The following is a 19,780-nucleotide window of genomic DNA, read 5'->3' as shown; positions in this document are numbered from 1 at the left end:
TCTGAAATATTATCCCTTTCTATCCACCCAATATGGCATTTTTTATTACTTTTTTAACATAATATTGATCTCTGAAGGTTGCCTTCTGCAACTTTAAATCTTAATGCAGGGGAAACGATTTCCGAAGCAGCTTAAATGAGGGCACCTTCAGTTTTATGGAAATCTTTTTAACTTCTTTTAAACTCAGTGTTTTGGTCCTTGGAGCACCGGTTTGCAATAGTAAACTGCCTTAAGGCAGCAGCTGCCTTAATGCAGTCCATCTGTTGTATTTCCTCTTTCCTCATTCCTCTTTATTTGCTCTGATCCAGATATTGGAGACAAATACAGTGTATTCAGACACCTTGAGCAACCAGCTGACAAGAAACCCATCGGTAAGAAACTCAACCACCCTTTTTTTCACATTCAAATCTCTTTCTGTCTCTAAAAAAAACACACATGCATATCAGCTGAACTATTGTTTTTTTATACATTTCTGCTTATTCCTGAGCCATATCCCTTTGACCTCTTTACCAAATGAGAAACAGGACATAATGGCCTATGAGATGGTCACTGCAAGCAGATGGCTAAGGGACAGGAGAGACCTTCAAAAACGATATCACGCATCCTTAGAAAACAAAATTTTATGTTATTCTGTTTGTAATTTGTAGGGAATAAAGCGTTAGTATTAGATTCCTTCTAATTCAAATTTTTTCTAATAACTTGGGTAAAGCTGTCAGGTCACTACAATGCCGTATCACCGTTGTTCCATGTTTACACCGTATCTTGTTTTGCAAGCCTGCAGTGTTGATACCAGTGTGTTTCCCGTCCCTGTTTCATTAGAACAGTTTCCGATGGGGACAGCTCTTACAACTCCAGTAAGTCATGCTTTGCGGTGACCTTTCCTTGGCATTGTCAGGCTCCATCTCCTTAATGAGCCCATTAGTTATCTCTTCTCCACCGTACACCGGCAGTGTGAACAGATTCTCTGTTTCAGTTCATGCATATATTATACCACAGTGGACTAACAACCACTGAAACTCAGGAATGCATTCTGACTTTTTTGGTGTGGTTTATACAAGCAGAGAAAAGATTCTGTCCCAAAAAATGTCTCTGCTGCTTTTCATATAAGGAAAAAAGTGCAAAAAAAATAGCCATCTTAACTGGTCACTTCAGTTTCTGGGGATTTTAAAAGTTGTCCTTTAAACAAAAAAGCAAAACAACCTGTATTTAACATCTTGTCATCTTTAACTGCTCAAAATTGTTGCAACTGATCACATTCAGCCATAAAACTTAACACTATAAAAACTAATATAATAAATATATTTTATTAATATTTTGCTGTTTTGCTTTCTTCAGAAAAGACATATGAATGGTGGTTTTCAATACTGTAAACTAAAGTAAAATTTGTCTTCACCAAACCACTTTATTCTTCTAAATTTTTACATATACTTGACATTAGGAGACAAAAGAACTTGTTAAGATGGGCATTTTTTTTTTGCAGAATTGCTATATCGTCTTCTGTTCCAGTTTGAATAGTTCATTGCATGGTAGTGCGTGTCTTTAGATAACGCAGCTTTTTTGTGCAGTGATGTGTGCTGGCTCTGTGGACACTCTGCCGCCCACAGTTGATCACAAGACAGGAAGCCTCACAACGGGACAGAGCCATAACTAATCCACCTGCTTCCTTTCTTGTAGGATTGTAAAATGGCAGAATCATGGCTCGTGCAGCTGAGGCTTTATTGTCCCATGTCAGTTTGCCATTATGGCATTTTTTTTAATAATCTTGGATTTCTCTCTTTGGTTTGCAGGGGAAGGATTTGCAGATTTCAAGTCTGTCAGCGCTGATGATGGCTTCACAGACTTTAAAACCGCCGACAGCGTCTCCCCACTAGACCCTTCAGAACAGGCCAAGATCTTTCAACCTGCCTTCCCCTCTACTTTCCCAAACTCTCAGTCTCTACAGCAACTACCACAACAGCAGCAACAGCCAGCAGTGTCTCTTTCTCAGCCCAAAAATCCTCTGAACATGGCCGACCTGGACCTTTTCTCTTCTATAGCTCCCACTGTCCCTGCCCCCACTGAGACAAAACCCAGCACATTCCCCTCAGTGTCCGTGCCCCCCTCGCTAGTGCTTCTACCCAGTGGTGCCAAACCTCCAGGAGGAGGGCCAGATGACTTTGGTGACTTTGCCCTCTTTGGCTCCTCATCTGATGCTGCTCAGGCTTCAGTAGCAGGAGGAGCTGTGGCTGCCCCTCAGGATGACTTTGCAGACTTCATGGCGTTTGGCAGTTCTGGTGGGGAGCCTAAAGGCGAGAGCAGCGTGGGGGTGCAAGGGGAGACCTCCACTCAGCAGCGGCCTCAACAGAGCTCAGACAAGTATGACGTATTCAAACAGCTGTCTCTGGAGGGAGGCTTGGCCTACGATGATACTAAGGAGAGCGGCGGTGGCTCCTTCTCTTCTCTCAAGAGCGACACAGATGACTTTGCCGACTTTCAGTCCTCGAAGTTCTGCACGGCGCTTGGGGCTTCAGAAAAGACTCTGGTGGACAAAGTGGCTGCCTTCAAACAGGCCAAAGAGGACTCCGCCTCTGTCAAGTCCCTCGACCTCCCGTCCATCGGGGGGAGCAGCGTAGGAAAGGACGACTCCGAGGATGCACTCTCAGTGCAGCTGGACATGAAGCTCTCGGACATGGGCGGAGACCTGAAGCATGTGATGTCGGACAGCTCTCTGGATTTGCCGGGTCTCTCGGCCCATCAGCCCCCCGCTACAGGTGAGGAACTAGTGCGATTGCTCTGGTGAGGCCCCGTCCAGTCACACACAGCATTAATTCAAGGCCAACAGTGGCCTCTCCTCCTCAGTGCCCACTTATGACCACTAAACAAAGGGTCAAAAGGCAAATAATGAGGTCCTAATTGAATTTAATATACTGAAATACTCAAGACAGACATAACAGTTCATGAATAACATATCAGATTAGACGCATTCATATCTTTCATTCTACATTTCATCATTCATCTCATTTATTTATTTATTTATATATTTATTTATGTATTTATTTGAATCGTTCCTCCTGACTTTTTTTATTTCCATATTCCCCTCCCTCACTCCCTTCACATAATATTATTGCAATGACAGAAAGGTCCTGGCCCATATCTCCCATATTTATTTGCAAACAATGATGAGTGCCTGGTTTTGATGTGTTGGCAGTCATAGTTCGTAGACGAGGTCCCCGGCTGCTGTCTGTGTGACTCGGATAAGCTCCCTGTTTGTTTTGTCCACGCAGCAGCAGCAGCAGCAGCAGCAGCAGCAGCAGAAGACATCCCGCTTCCTTTCAGTGTACCTTGTGTCTCCACAGGTCGAACTCTGTGAATGTCTGTGTGTGCATGTTGTTGACGTGTCGTGAAACACAAACAGGAAGGTTGAATTGAATACAGACAAGTACAGGAGGGCGCTCCTCTTGTTTATTCTAATCACAGGTTTCGCACAGATCTGTAAGCCATCATTCACCCTTTCAACTGTTGGCACTTGGTTTGTGCTGAATGCGTAGCACATAATATAATTTTGATTAGCTGAAAACGAAATCTTTCCCTAAATAGGATATTTTTGCACGCAACTAAAGGAAACAAGCTATTTTGAAATAGAGCAACAGTGGCTTTTAGCTGCTTCTCTGGCACAATTCAGAGTATTTGAATGTGAGTGTGTGTGTTTTTGTCTTTATGTATGTCAGCTAGTTTATGACCCTGCAGTATTTCAGACTTGCAGTATTTCTTCAGTGGAATGGCCCTCTAATTATGAGATATTTTCATAATAGCGTGTCGACCTTTTCTCCCCTACCTCACGTCCATGAAAGTGGAGGTAAAGTTTACCTGTAACTATTGAGTCATTTATTAAAAGGAAATGGACTCAGTCTCAGTAATATCAGGTTACGTCCATATCAGCTCTCCCTCCCCTCCTCTCTCCAGTGCTCATCATTTATTCATCGAGCATCTCACCTTCCATGTCATGGCTCATGTTTCACAGAAAACATTCAAGACTAATTCTTAATGCAACCCGAGGCGGCATGTAAACGCTGTCAGGTGAAAGCCTTGCAACTCAAATGTTTTTACATTTTTTTGGAAGGCTCAGACTATTTTCTGCAGGTTGATGAAGTTGACAAAGTCTTCACCTGACAACAAAGTGACACTTTTCCCCTCATGCATTCAACTTTCTGCATGGGCGTTTCTAAGCTCGAAATATTTCAACATATCAGTTAAATAACATGTATACCATATTATATCATCGAAGGAATTGATAATTGCTGTTCCTGACCAGAGGAAATCATAAATGTAAACATCCCCATTGCCTTATTTCAGTTTCTGTACAGTGGTCGAACCGAAACAGGCCTCTCTGTACTGACAGAGTAAGATGAAGTGTTCAAACAAACAGTCTATGGAGCTGCAGCAAATCAGTTGCATTACTGCTGATTGGGCAGAGACGGTGCCCAGTTTAACACCGATACATTCCTAAGAAGTTTTCACACTACTGTAACAGCTGCTCCACATTTCCCTTCCTCCCTTATTAATCAGATGTTGTTGTTCTTGGAGAGCTCTGGGACTAACCTGTTGTTAAAGTGTAGCAGGCTGAGCAGTTTGAGCACCTCACCATGCTTTGCACTGTGTTTCTGGATATGTAAGCAATCTTAAAGAGACAGTATTTCTTTTCAGAGGTTACTTTTGAGACTGGAGCACAAAAGAATGAATTTCGTTCTTTTTTTTAATCTATTTTTTTTAACCGTTATCTGTGATATTGCAGCATGAATTATCATGTGTGGCTCTACGGTCTGGCTCTCTGAGAACATAATGAAGTTAGTATTACCCTTCCTGCCTTGCTTTTTGCGGCATGGTGCCTGCCTTTTCAATTTGTGAAATTGACAAGAACATAATACGAGATACCATTTTATGCATTACAGTATTGCAAGTTGTTTTTATCAAAGGAAAAATGTATACATACAGATTTAATAGTGTATTTTTATTACAGGAATATGAGCTCTTATTATGAAAGACTCCTTGATCTTGTTGTGATTTGTCAACTATGTAAATTAAATGTAGCCTACAGTATTTAGTAAGAGTTTTAGGTTATCATTCCAAACTAAACATTGTTGTCTTGAGTAATAATCGTGCTATTATTTAGGGGATTGTAAGAGATTGTGCACATTAGCCTGCTTTGACAAACCATCACTGTAGCAAGAGAAAAAGGATACTGTCTCTTTAAATCTGTTTCTGCATCTGTGATTAGATGTAAATTAAGGCCCTTTCTGGGATGTCAGGTGTAAGGATGGCCCTCTTTGTCTTCTGTAACCCTTTGAGTGCTTGAATGAAGATCACCTCATGTTTTTACATGCAGATGAATGCAGCTATTGTGATCACCTCCTCTTATTTTGCTACCAGAGTACACACCAGGATCTTACTCAATAATAGTACATGTATAAAGACGACAGCCTCTTAAATTGTGGCTTTCAGTCCCCACTGCTCCTAAAGTGCAGTTTGTACACAGCTTTTCCAAACAACCACTGGATTCTGGGACTCTTTTCCTATTTTCCCCCTCAGGTCCTCAAAGGGTTAATGCTTCCTGCCTTGAGCTTGTTCTTTGAATCTTTTCAACCTGGCTTTTCAAGTGTTCTGTAATCTTATCTTTTCCAAAACACCTGTTGCTTTACGTCCTAATAGTAAAACAAAATTTGTCATCTCCCCAGAATAACTGATTCTAGTCTGTGAATGTGCCTTCTCATTCTGGTTTCTGTTTCTATATCCTCGGATTATCTTTGTTTTACCTTCTGGCTGTTTGTTTTCTTCCTTTTCTCCTGACTCTGCATGCCCTTGTATTCTAAATGACTGAAATCTAATTTTACAAGTGTTAGTTTGACAAACCTCTTGTAATGATAGACCTCTTTCACAGTACTTTGTGACCTTTCTCTCTTTCTCTCTACTCATGTTGTCGTAATAAATATTACTGTTGGTATTGCTGAAATGCGTACCGTCTTATTTTCTCCTTTCCTTTCTTGAGAAGCCGTAAAAGTGATCTAATGACACAAGGCTTACATCGCTAGGTCCTTGTCAATTTCACAAATTGCTTTTTGTATCTGAGGGTTCTGTCTTGCAAAATAGGAAGGGTTCAACGAGGTCGATTTGTGTGCTTGTGAGTGTGTGAGAGAAACTGAGAGGGAGATCTGAATACTGAAGTGTTACAAACGTGTGCAACCTATATAGCTTTGTCAGGTCATATTAGTCATACAGAAACTGATCACAAACTGTGCTCTGTTAACACAACACCATGTAAGAATCAAAGCAGATGTAGTGACAGGCAAGCTCTCTTACTGACGTTGTTCCACCATCAAAATAAATTTAGGATAAAGAGATCAACTCTGATTATTGTCAGAGAAGCTGTTTGTTAGTATTCATTGTGTTTCAGTAAAATAATTGCATGAATTTTCTTCTCGTAAACATTATTCAGCTCAGACATCGAAACAACTTGTTTGCCCTTGAAGAGAGAATTTATTAAACAGAAATCTCGAAAATGTGAGTGAGAGGACAAAGTAGGTATCATTACCGTGACAAGACATAGTCACGTACTAGTATAATAATGAAGTAAATAACATCAGCAATGTGCTGAATTATGCTTAAGTGATTGCCCGTGTATTGCAGAAATTGCTTTCCCATTTTTAAAGTGCAAAATATGCTGTCTTTCTCGCCATCGTCGACTGCTACACAGGATGTCATAGAGGATCTGCAAAATAACAAAACAGCATTTTGTGTCCCTTACCTGTAGAGATGTTTAGCCATGTAGTAGATAGTTTAGGTTTTATCTGCATGTTTGGAAAGATCTGTGGGATTTTGGCTTCCAGCTCAGTGCAGTGGAGGTGAATGGAAATGTGACATTTTAGAAGCAATGTTTCAGGGTTCTCTGAATAATCCACTGAAGCTGTCCACAGTGAGATGTGTGGATTAGCCAGGGTAACACGGGACATTGTTTTTAGGAGGAGATGCTGCTATTGATTTTTTTGTGTAATTTTCACTCCAGTTAGTACCTCCATTGTATTAGGTTGTAGGCAGAAATGTCATCCATATGGCTTCATACTACAAGTGCAAAAATATGCTTTCCAATTTAGGTGAACTGACTCCTTAAAGTTCATATTAGTTAGTCTCAAGACCTGATTCCCATGAAAAGAACAGAGATATGACTTGAGCTGTAAAATAGGTCGACATAACAGATAAGTGACATAGTGATAATCCAACAGAAATCACAGTCCTTCATCCAGGCTCATTAATCCACCGCCTATCATGACAGCATCTGTGCTATTCCTAGGAACCTCTGGTATGTCTGTGTTGTCATTACAGAAGGAGACGACATGAAATTTGACCCCTTTGGGACGTCGGCCCTCAGCACCCTGGCCAGCTATGACTGGTCAGACCGGGAGGAATGTCTGTCCAGTGAGGTCAGAAAGCCACAGGGCTTGGAAGGAGCCTCCCTTCCATCTTTAGTGCCATCACAGAGGAAGGAGCTGACCTTCGGCAGCTCCGAAAACATCACAAGCAGCTCCGTAGCGAAGATCACCACCTCCTTCCCCACCGAGGATGGCTCATCGACAGATGACAAGTTTGAAGCCTTTGCTGATTTTGGCTCCGGTGACCACGGCGGTGTCGATGACGAGGACGACTTTGGAGACTTTGCCAGTACTGTTTCTGAAAAGTCAGACTCGCCTGCTGCCACTGCTGAGGCGGGCTCCGAGGGAAACCAAAGTGAGGCCTCTGATGAGTTTGGAGCCTTCCAGGGGGACAAGCCAAAGTTTGGCAAGTCTGACTTCCTCAAAGCCAGCGCTCAGGCCAAAGTCAAGTCCAGTGAGGAGATGATCAAGAACGAACTGGCAACCTTTGACTTATCTGTTCAAGGTGAGTCACAATCATCACGTTCATCCTTCTAATTTATTACATAATTATTTGTTTTAATTGAATGATCAATTTCAAGCTGAAATGATGACTTAGAGGGTTGAATCAACAACAAGAGACAGTACCTCTGTTGGAGGATAGCAAAATCAATGTGCTGCTGTCTTTCACAAAGTACTCCTCAAACCAATCCCACCTACCTTTACCTTTATCATTCTGACAGCCCCAAATCAGACGATACCTGACATTAACTCAGTCCTAATGGTAACAAGACTGAGGGGTTTCACCTCTGCAGAGGAGGAAAATTATCATCAGCTTACAGTGATATTAAGAAGAAATTAACAGAAAAGCAGAAAATCCTCACATTTCAGAAGCTGGAGTTAGTGAATGTGTGCAGTTTTGCTCGATAAAATATCTACATGGTTTATTATCAAAACTTTCTGTCCATGATTCCGATTGATTCATCACTTAATCAACTACTTTGTTTCAGCACTATAATGTGATGTTATTGTCTCACATTGTGACCAGCAGCAACAACAACACTCTCCTCAAGCATCTTCTCCCACCTCACCCCCACTTATTCGACCCATTAGATCTGTAATAAAGCTGTCAGACATTAGATGGCAGTGTTGAGATGACAGCCCTGCTCTAATGGCAGTGACTAGTGAGATAGATTAGCAGAGGCCAACAAATCCATGAGCAGAAATTAGCCGTATCCACTGAAAGGCTGTTTGGTTTTTAACTGCTGCTTGCTAGTGTCATGTTCCACAAATAATTTATTAGCATTTCCTGTACTGTGATAAAAGCCCACTTGCCCCATAGATTTATCTCCCTGTGTTGGATTTAATTTATGGTAAGAAGATGGCTTTACTCAACTCCTCTTTGCCCAGTGGAATAGTAATCTGATCATGGTGGGCAGAATGACGCATGTCTCTGTGGGTGGTGGAGGCGTTTGGGGGGCCAGATTACCTGTGTCTGGACAACACGCACACAACACACACATCACACACATGTGCACTAACTGCCAGCTCCACTGGAATAGCCGAGGTTTAGCATGTGTTTGTTGTGGTACCCTGCCAGGATCTGTCCGTCTGTGAGTCCCTATGAATAATTCATTCCTGCATATTTGTGCTGCTGTTTTGTACGTAATTATTGTTTGTCACAAATTAAGTATTTACTCATGCTGTCCTTGTCCGGGAGGAATTAGCCACAACAAAATGGAAGTGTAATGATTGCAAACAAACAGGTGCATATCTCAAAATGAGTCATCACCATTGAGTTGCTGAACTGATGAAGAGCAAACAAAAAGTTTATATATGTATTTTTGCCGCTAGCTAACATTATTCATCTTCCCCTTCTCTCCTGTCTTTGCCTCAGGTTCCCACAAACGCAGCCACAGTTTGGGCGACAAGGAAATTGGACGTTCGCCCCCGTCTCCGGCTCCAGAGCAGCCCTTCAGAGACCGATCCAACACCCTGAGTGAGAAGCCTGCCCTGCCTGTCATCAGGGACAAGTACAAGGACCTGACTGGGGAGGTGGAGGTAAGGAGGTCCCGGCATTTACTGCACCACATGTTATCTCTGCTCTTAACCACCAGATCAGCACAATACTCAGGACTGTCACAGGCCACAGAATACAGAAATGTACCCCCGTTCTGTTCTTGTTGCCTTTGTGTTCATTTGAGATAATTTTATGCTGTGTTGTCACAGGAGAGCGAGCGCTACGCATACGAGTGGCAGAGGTGTCTGGAAAATGCTCTGGAGGTTTGTATTTGTTTGTGTCCTGTGTCTGACCTTGCACCATGGTGAGACTTAATTGTGAGAGTGGCAATACAAATGTAGTAGAATAATTAAGATAACCAAAAGGCACTTTACCGCAAACATATAAAGATTTAAATTTAAAAGAACTGTGTCCTCAAAAGACTGAGAGTATGAATATGTGACAGGTGTGTCAAAGGGAAATAACTTCAATAAAAATGAGAAAACTCACTCACACGCTTGCCTGTATTTATTAATTCATAATGTTTTGGTCTGTTATAACAGACTGAAACTTCATAAATTAATGCATATTTTCATTATCATTTTGTCAGACCCAGAAAAAGAGAGCAAGTGTCTCTTGGTCCAAAACTGCACTCTGTCAAATCAAAGTTTGTGGTTATTCTTTCATCAGGACATGGTGAAAGCAAAACTGGTGACAGCATATGTTCCTTGGCAAAATGTTGGTCAACTGCTGTATGATAATGAGCAAAAACAGTGTATGTGTCATAACGCTGACACTTCTGACCTCCCAAATTCAGGTCATCACCAAAGCTAACAACATCCTGAACGGCATCAGCAGCTCCTCCGTCTGCACCGAGGTCATCCAGTCTGCTCAGGGCATGGAGTACCTGCTGGGTGAGGAATCGCAAACCACACACACTCATGCACACACACACCACTATAAACAAGCCAGGACTGACTGTACAGCAGGATGAGGCCGTTAAAGGACCCCATGTGTAGCCTTACACCCTCTGAAGGACGGAGAGGACAAGATTAAAACAAGCTCTGGTGCGATGGCTTATCTCTGTCTAGGCTGACAAGGTCCTGCTCCTTTATTATTTCTGTGCTTTTAATGAGTTGTGAGTGGCAAGCATATCACAGCGAGGGACTCCACACAGTGTGCTTCTCCACAATGGAACAAAAAGAGCAACTAAAAACACGTTTTTCTGATTTGTGTGTATTTTCTCTGCCAGGCGTGGTGGAGGTGTATCGCGTCACGAGGCGCGTGGAGCTGGGCGTCAAGGCGACAGCCGTGTGCTCTGAGAAGCTGCAGCAGCTGCTGAAGGACATCAGCCGCGTGTGGAACAACCTCATGGGCTTCATGTCGCTGGCCAAGCTCGCTGTAAGATGCTCAAAAAATAGAAATATGCCAGAGCACAAGACAGTTATGCAGTAAACATACAGATTCATGCACACAGCTGCCTTCTTATTGTCTTCTATTATCACCCAGACATGTTTACACTCTGTGCAAGCACACAAATACACATGATAAGAGCATTGTGGCTCAATTGGCAATAAAAAGGCTGCCAATAACTGTAATGTCAGTGAATCCAGTTTTGTCGGTCCATTAGGTTAAAATCAATGATTCATTGATGTGGTTGCAATGTTACCGAAGTCTTTTGGTAGCTTGGTGTTCAGATCAACGGGGGTTGACAAGGACTTTATAGATTTATTTATCCAGCTGTCTGCTGGTGTCAAACAGAGAGGAGGAGGATTGTCCTCATCCAGCAGCAGGGAATATTGTTTTTCATACTGCAGAAGATAAAACTGACACTTGAGGAGGGAGAGAGAAAACAAAATGGAAGTGATTTGTAATTGAAGCATCCAGGTATCTTGTTGAAGAAAGATGTGTATGCTGCTATCATTTTTACCCCACACAGTTGAAGTCGAGCAGTTTTTATAAAAAAGTTGATGATGCTTGGAAATGTTCACTGTAAGCAGACTTGTTTTCACTGCTGTTATTGTAAGAACAGAAATGACAACATTTTGCCCTGCAGCAGGAAGTAAAATTAGTTTGTGTGTGTGTCTTTTTTTTTGTGTTTTTGTGCATCTGTGTCTGCGTAGCCTGATGAAAGCTCTCTAGATTTCTCCTCCTGTATTCTGAGGCACGGCATCAAGAACGCCAAGGAGCTGGCTTGCGGAGTGTGTCTGCTCAACGTCGACGCACGCAGCAAGGTCTGTGCACACACACACACACACACTCACAGAAGAACTTAGTGGATACATTTTTACATAAATGTTGTTGTACTCATCCACAGTGGATAACGACTGGCATTTCTTTGACTTTGAAACGTTTTACAGAACAAAGAAGAAAGCGCTATTGGACGTCTGTTTAAACGAGTATGAGACAGTCAACTGTCAACCAAATCTCATTCCACTCTTTCCCACTGGGGGCCTCGGGGGGTCTATTCTCCTCTTACCGATGAGCCCGGCGGGGGGGCTAAAGTGACAGGATTCACTTCTCTCCACTGCTCCTCTCTCACAGACAAACAACAGTTGTCTGCCTCGACAAACACTGTAACCGATATGAGCCGAAATGACGTTCGCTAAGCCCCTCCCTAACTTAGTTACTGTTGCTATGCCTGTCAAGCGTTTTGTTGTCGAATGGCACATTATGCAATTTATAATGATTTACCACTCTAAAATGTATAGTAATGTTTGAAACAATAGGTCTTTGATTTCAGACAGCAGCAAAACAAAACAGGCCTCTCACTTATAGACGAGTTTATTGAAAACACCACCTCCAGAAGGCTTATCACTGTATTTTATGTTTCTAGCTCTCTGAGCTCTATGTGTCAATATACGAGAAGAATATACGAGAGAATATACGAGTCTTAAGCTACATGTCCCAGACTTAAAAATAAAATAACAGATTGTTGTTATATTGCAGGTCAGAGCTAGTTAGTCCTCGTATTGTAAGTATGGAAAAATGAAAATCGGACTTATTTTGTCCTAACTTGGCTCTGTCTGGCTCCTTGTGTATTTGTTTGTTGCAAACGTTTTTAGGATGAGGACCAACATGACTGATGGGTTTAGTTAATGTAACTCCATTGAGTTTCATTAGGGCTAGAACGGTTTAATCCATTCTTTATACTTTTGCTCTTGTTACCATATTCCAAACCCTTAAAATGTCAGGTGTTGCTCTTATTAGAGCCCCATGTGCACCAACAACATGGTGGACATGTGGAGAAACCCGCTGCTTGACAGGCCCGTAAATTACAGTAGCAAGGCCATGATTGGCCAATCACTGTTCAGATGAGGGTTTAGCGAACGGTCAGTTGAGTTCAGTGCTGTCCTGCAGCTTTTATACTGAAGGATGACAAAAAAAAAAAAAGAGTCTAAGGATAATGATTTGCACTCTTGAAATAAATGAGAGTGGAGAGTTGTCACTTTGGCACCTCAGGGCGGGTTTTTGCACTCTGGGATTGGTTCTTCAAGGTCACAAAGGTCGTCACTTTGTCGTGGAAGGGTTTCATTTTCTATTCTGTCGCCTTCATCTGGAGGTAACTGCTCACCTCTCTGCTTTCAGCTATCAACCATTCGTGTTTCTGATAACCGCTCAGATGATAACTCCAACTGGGGAACTATGTGCAGAATTACTGTATGACTACCTCCTCGCCCACGGTGGCTGTGATTTTCATCGACGTGGGCCATTAATGGTATTTTCGGACAGGATGGTGGCGCTGATTGTTTCTTTCTGCTGCATGGCCAGAGCCAGATGGATAGTCCGGGCAAGATGTGGCTGACTGAGAGACATCTAGGATGTGAGCAGATGTGGCTTACACATTAGTCATAAGCAGGGAGTACAGCTGATAACAGACCTGCACACTGACGTGCTCTCTCTCTCACCTCTCACTCCTGTGTGCACAGAGGCAGGCTGGAAATTAATGCAGTTTTATTTTGTCTCTGTGCCACTAGCATGAGATTAATAACCCATCTTTTAATTACATTTTTGGCAGAGCCACACTGGTAAGAATGCATGAAAGCCAAGTGGAGAATAGCATCCCCTCAGAGTATAATGAAGTGAAAGAACAGCTTTGGCTACAGCAGACGGCACTGATTGTTGCATTGTCCTCTAGTGAAGAGGTAGTGATTTGTTTTTCAACCAAAGGTACAGAAGGGTGGAGATGTTGATGTGGCATCAACGAAATGTGAAAAATGCTTGACAGCAGATGAGCTTAATTGCTCCTGCGTAATTCATGCTGGGAATTTTAATCTTTCAATGGAAAAAGAAGTAGGATTTTTATCCCATTTGTTGCCACAGACAGAGCCAATAGCCATATTGTCAAATTCAGTCAGAGCTGAAATTGTCCATAAATGTCCTCAGTCTTACCTTGTCGCTGTTGGACCAATAATTATAGGATGCGGCAGTTGTGTCGTTTCTTTGTCTTCTTCAGGTCAGGAGGCAGGGATGTGCAACCGGCAGCAACTTCATCTTATCAGTTTATCGGTCAAAGGCAGCAGCAGTTTTAAGTTTTTATCATAAGTGATACTTCTCAGCAAATGATGCTCCAGCACTTCTGCTAAATGGTAAATGCTAATTTGAGCAATTACAGGGAGAAGCACACGGAAAGGATTTTAAGCTGAATAATTTAGCATTTCTGGCTATGTATATTAATGCAGGTTTCTGAAGTGCCTCAAGGAATTGGATTGATTATTCCGTGTAGCTTTTACTTGAGGATGTTTGACAGCGGTGCTTACAAAAGTTTGGATCCAAGCTGTTTCCTCAAATGTGCCTATCTTGTCAAAATTGTAGTTTGTAAATCTGTTTTTTTGTTGTCCGTCTCTGTAACAGCATGCTTTATTGAGCCTCAGGTTAGCAGGGTTCCTACACAGAGTCTGGCCTAAGAAGTTTGGGAAACAACATAATGACTGTCTAGACAAATTATTGTAGTTATCTTCTCCCCCTAAAGAATATTTCTTGGCTACAGAGAATTCCAGCAGCTGATTTATTTGTCATGGTCTCAAGAGCAGTCGCATTTACAACACATTTACACTCAAAGTGAAAGCAATCACCCCGTCCAATGACGATGGTCTGTGAATGTGGAAGTTACTCAGTCTCAAAGCACTAGGCTGAAATTGGTCATGACGCAGGCTTTGGGGAAAAAAATACCATTAACACGTCACTTATGTCCAAACTCAACAGTGTGGATGTGACAGTGGTGTGTGGAATAACATCGGCTACATAAACCCACCAGGAATTACTTGCTAGCTTATTCTTTAAGTCACCAAACACAATGATTTCTTCCATTGTAGTCAGAAGAAATGCACAAAAAAAAAATAAAAAATCAGCAACACATTATGCTGTAAAAGTTGAATTTATGTCAGGAAACGGAACAGCTAGCAAGAGTTGAGCAGGGTGGTGGCTCACCTTTGGCCCACGCAGGGAGATCGCTCAGTCTTTAGCAGTTCCTGGTCTGGTCTTTGTCAACAAGCTGCTCAGAACAACATGAGAATTTAATGGAAGTTTATGAAAGTAAAATTGTTTTCATAGATCAGAGGCTCAGTTTGTTGTTGGAGAAGAATAGATATCTTATCAACTACCATGTTTTCAAGATATAACCAATTCTAATAGATTTACTGAGCAGTTTTCTTGGCAAAAATGAAAACTTAAATCCTTTACAGACATCAGTGTTATATACAGGTTTTATAGTGAAGTGCCAATAACGGTGGCTTGTCTGCTTCAGCCTACAACCCGAATCGGCCTATAAACAATAGTGACCAAGCTGTGATAGACTTCACTGATCTGATGCTATGAGCACACTGACCGCTGACTGAAATATTTAATCAATATCTCAGATCAATCAGAGCAAAAATCTCTTGAATTCTGAGATAGAAAATGTGTAGGAGCCCTCAGGGTGATAAATTTGGATTCTTTCGTGTCTTCACCCACAAATATATACTGGCAAAAGGGAGCTGTGTCTGGCTGACCTGAATGTTTGCTCGCTGCTCGTACTGAGCACACTTTTCTTTGCTCTGGGCGTTGCATGAATATGCCTCAGCATGATGACTCCTGTCGTGCTCACAGGCACTGACTAAAGACAATGACATGAGGGTGAGGGTAACTATGCCTCATTTTAAGTGTGATGAAAATATTAATATAAAAAAGCAGTTTGTGAGTCCAGAGTAGATTTTATTGTTATCTAGGGTATCAGGCAGTGGCTCAGTCTGAATCCTTGACTTTTACATGCAACTACAAAGGTCGACTGAATTAGTAGAGTCACAGTTTTATCTGACCGGCTTCAGCTTTAAAGCATGAATACTCTCATTCCTGACTCATTGGTGGCTTCCTGTCTCAAAGGCGTAATCGAGTACGGCATCAGTCTAGCTACAACAGACTAAATTGGCCTTCATCCAATGTCATACAGGTGAAGTCTAAAAAGCAGTTAGAGTGTCGAAGAGTGAAGGGGAAAGCGCAGGTTCAGAGGTCTGAAAGGAGGAGGTACTACAGTGTGTCTTTGTGCGACCACTCTTTCATTTTGCATCCTCTCCCTCCAACATTCCCAGCTTTGGCAGTCATAAGTGCAGGTTTTGTAGAAACAAGTAGGCCAGGGCACAAAAGAGCTCCGAAAGGAAATCGCTCAGCTTGTGAAATCAGAGTGTGTGAGGAAAAAGCAGAGTGGAAGTGTGTCATTCAGTTTGTGTGAGGAGGCCCTTCATCCATCGGATCATCTGTGCCACAGACTGCATTCAGACAGGTGGAGATGCACCTGACTTGAATGGTGCGTTGCAGTGGTGTTTTTTTGTATGCAGTTGTTGCTTTCTGCATGCGTCTCCCCTCTCCTTCTGCGTGGGAGGCTATGATTCACTGCACATGACTCATTCCTCTCTCCGGCTTCAGCTCCCAGTATTTCACCAGGGATGCAAACTCTTCAACTGCACATCACACACATTAGCTTCTCCTGATTGCACACACAGCGCTACAGCCGGGCCCAGTGAAAATACAAACGCTCAGCACCCGAGTGGGGGTTGGATCGCCACATCTCATTTCCTGAACAGCTACAGTGAATTCAGACGCAACAAGTGGGAGTTATTACATTTTAAACAAAAAGTTAAACAGCGTCTGAGCTTTTCAGGCACGAATGTTGCAAATTACATTAAGTAACAGGTTTGAATGAGAGAGGAGATTGTATCAAGAAAAAAAAAAAGACCCGATCCACATCTGCTGGTAGCCTTTGTGAAACAATGGGCACATCAGCATTTGGTTTAAACTTCCCAGACAGGTTTTAGATGCAAGTTGACCAGCTATTGCGCATATTCACACTTTTAACCCTGTCCTTTAGATAATTAAAACGCTGCATGAACTCATTGATACACAGGTCAACTTTGGGTGGTGGGCAAAAACAGCTTTGCTAACCGACAGTTGGAGTCAAAATAGAGCAAATAACATCAGTAGCAAGTGTCACCTGAAAGGCCGGATTAGGTCATTAAATGTCTGTAAAAAGAGACAATAACATGATCTACTGCATTCGTTAGAGAATTGTTTTGCTGTTGTAGCACCACCGTGCATCTCTACAAATGCTATTTGGTGATTTGTTCATTTTATCCAGATAATTTTTCCAGATTTTCCCCCCATTTCCTTTACCATTAAAAACTGCAATCTTAGCATCATATGATTAGACATTCAGCCTCAAGGCAACTCTGGCACAAGAATGCATCAATCTTTACATGTTTCAAGACCTTATCTCAAATGTCAGGGTTAAACTCACGTATCCTGATGTATGAGCCAGATTCACAGCTTTGAAACACTACATTAATGCAGTGTGTAAAAAGACAGCCTCGCACTGCACCTTTGCAACGTCTCAGGTGTCTTTGTGTGTCCCTCCGTGTCATGCAGTGTTCATTCCTGTATTCAGCCGCAGTCACAGAAACACCAGAGCGACCGACTTGCACCCACAAGCCTCAATAACAACTTAATGTGTCACAGTATGTGGCTGCGTGGCTCGTGCATCACTTCTGTAGATACAGATTTGCACTTTTCAGTTCTACCTATTTGAGATTATGTATTATTTATATGCAGTGGATTTTTTAGCTCCCTTTTCCTACTCACATACAATTTTATGCAGACCATTTTAAACAAATGGGAAAGTCATATCTTTGCTTGCAGGTATTGCATGCTTGGAAATCCATGTGTATTGAAATTCTTTTCTTGCCAGAGGCTGATTTGCTCATGCGTGACTTGGCTGGAATATACAGCAGGGTCACGTACATAAAATCTGAACTGTGCACCACAGCGCTGCTCTAAAAAAAAAAAAAAAAAAAGGTGTGAATCATGCTGTAAATTACCATCAATTTACAGCGTTTAAGGTTTTTAGCATTAAAACCTTAAACCGTAGACTGGTGCACATAAAGAACGTGAATTAATGGCCCACAAGTGGCTGATTAGTCACAGCCCTGTGTTAGTAGTTAGTAGTGGTGAAGGGATATAATGAAGTGTCTTGTTCCTGATCCATATTCTACATATCTATCCCTCCTCCTCCTCCTCCAGTGTGCACAGATGGGTTTACTGTCTCTGTGATTCTGGTGTGTAACATTTCAACCTTTCTCTCTGACAGGCGTTCAACTCGGAGACGGACAACTTCAAGCTGCTGTACGGGGGCCACCAGTACCACGCCAGCTGTGCCAATTTCTGGATCAACTGTGTGGAGCCCAAACCCCCGGGCCTCATACTGCCTGACCTGCTCTGAGCTTTGGCTGCAGTTGCCATAGCGACGGGGCACGGGCTAATCAACATGAGATAGGTGGAGCAATGACGTGCCTCACACTGCACGGGCTCTCACCTTTACACCGACGGCGAGAGAAGGACGTTTAAAGTCACTGGATCCCCCCGTATTTATTTGTCTCTTATTCTGCACAGCTTCGGTGAACTCAGCTGCCGCTCAGGCCGAGTTCAAATTCAAAGCTTTTCTCTAAATAATTACCGTCTACGGTGTTACTGTTACCTTTTTGTTCTTTCACATAGATTACCTAAAAGGTATAGGTCAGCTGTGTAGGTCATATTTAAATCGGTTGCTATTGATGCTTTTAAGATGATTTCCACTGATTGTCACTGCAGAAAATGTCAATATTATTAAGTAATCTCTTGTCTCATATTTAAATTATTAGGTGTGCAATATTAAAAACACTGGCAGGGGCGAAGGTGTGTGAACGTGTTTAGTTTTTAATGTCACCTGTTGCTTTGCTTCTGTTTGTGAGGAATTTATTCATGACTCCCCACGTTCCCGCTGAACCAGAGCTGTAGACTTATAAGCCTATTGTACTTGAATTACATTTGTTGGTTGGGTCTGTTTAATGAAACTTTGTGGCTGTTATGGTTTATTATCTCTGAACTCTTTAACATTCAAACCATTTAAACTAAGTCAGACTTCTACCTTTTTATGAGCTGTGTTGACTGCTTTGAATGTTTTTTGCACTGTTGAGATTTCAGCACCTCTTGAGGGTATTTAATTTGTGTATTTTACAGGGGAATTTTGGGACTGGAAGGGAACCTTGTTAACGGTTTAGTTTTTCTGTCTTTGTGTTGTGTGCAACTAAAGCTGAAAGTCCACAATAAGTCGACTGTGATTCTGAAGTAAAATTGCAGCAGCACTTTTTGTATGTTGCGGTGTCAGGCTGTAGCATTGTAATTACGGCTAACTGTAATGTGAATGTGATGTAAATAAACGTGCAATCAGTTTATTTAAAATGTCACGGATTGTTATATTAAGACTTTAAAGGATAAGTTCACATTTTCAAATCTGTCTTTAAACAAGTCACAGTTGTTACATTTGTATTTATGATACTTATATTACTAAAACTAGTGCTAACTAACTAGCTTTACCCTGAAATACACAGATAATGCTACTCCTTTATCACTGTTTTCCACACAGGCTGATTAGGATGGTGACTTTTTGCCAGGGACATGTAGATTTAACTTCTGTCTTTTAGCATTATGTATGTAGCTCTCTTTAAGACCTTTTTATACGTCTCTCCTGTTAAAACGAACCAGCTGAAAGCTTTAAAAAGCTTTTTTAACCAATGCAGAGTTGCAGCGTTATCATTAGCTGGCACAAGCTACATCTGATAAAAGATCTGCTAGCGGCAGTCGTCATATCTATCCACAAAATCCACAACATTATCCCTCGTCTGAAAATGAGATTTTTACAGATTAAACCAACAGTTAATCTTAATTGGTGAATTTTAGCTGCTGCTGCTAGTTGGATTTTGTTTCCGTCTCTTTCCAGTCTTTATGCTAAGCTAAGCTAACAGGCTGCTCGCAGTAGCTTCATATTTAGTGGTACCTGAATTGGATCTCTTGTCTAACTATGCAAGCAAGCATAAAACTATTTTCCAAAATGCCCCAA

General features: G+C 41.9%; 1 protein-coding gene across 5 annotated transcripts in view; it reads left to right on the top strand.

Annotated features, from left to right (window-relative positions):
• Positions 1–19,103, top strand: part of synrg (synergin, gamma) — a 36,714-nt gene extending 17,611 nt beyond the window's left edge. For 4 of the 5 annotated variants that reach the window (XM_070828729.1, XM_070828728.1, XM_070828726.1 and 1 more), the window contains 10 exons: positions 309–371; positions 1,788–2,750; positions 7,354–7,905; positions 9,277–9,440; positions 9,609–9,662; positions 10,196–10,292; positions 10,631–10,779; positions 11,502–11,612; positions 11,739–11,777; positions 17,993–19,103. In XM_070828729.1, coding sequence (XP_070684830.1) covers positions 309–371; positions 1,788–2,750; positions 7,354–7,905; positions 9,277–9,440; positions 9,609–9,662; positions 10,196–10,292; positions 10,631–10,779; positions 11,502–11,612; positions 11,739–11,777; positions 17,993–18,124 — 2,324 coding nt within the window. In that variant the 3' untranslated portion in view covers positions 18,125–19,103. The remainder of the gene's footprint in view (positions 1–308; positions 372–1,787; positions 2,751–7,353; positions 7,906–9,276; positions 9,441–9,608; positions 9,663–10,195; positions 10,293–10,630; positions 10,780–11,501; positions 11,613–11,738; positions 11,778–17,992) is intronic. The other variant, XM_070828727.1, reaches the window with a different exon arrangement.
• Positions 19,104–19,780: the final 677 nt, after the last annotated feature.

The sequence above is a fragment of the Pempheris klunzingeri genome, chromosome 4 (assembly GCF_042242105.1).
Source record: "Pempheris klunzingeri isolate RE-2024b chromosome 4, fPemKlu1.hap1, whole genome shotgun sequence".
Classification (NCBI taxonomy): domain Eukaryota; kingdom Metazoa; phylum Chordata; class Actinopteri; order Acropomatiformes; family Pempheridae; genus Pempheris; species Pempheris klunzingeri.
Note: the sequence above shows the minus strand (reverse complement) of the source record. Positions and strands in the feature narration are given on the sequence as shown.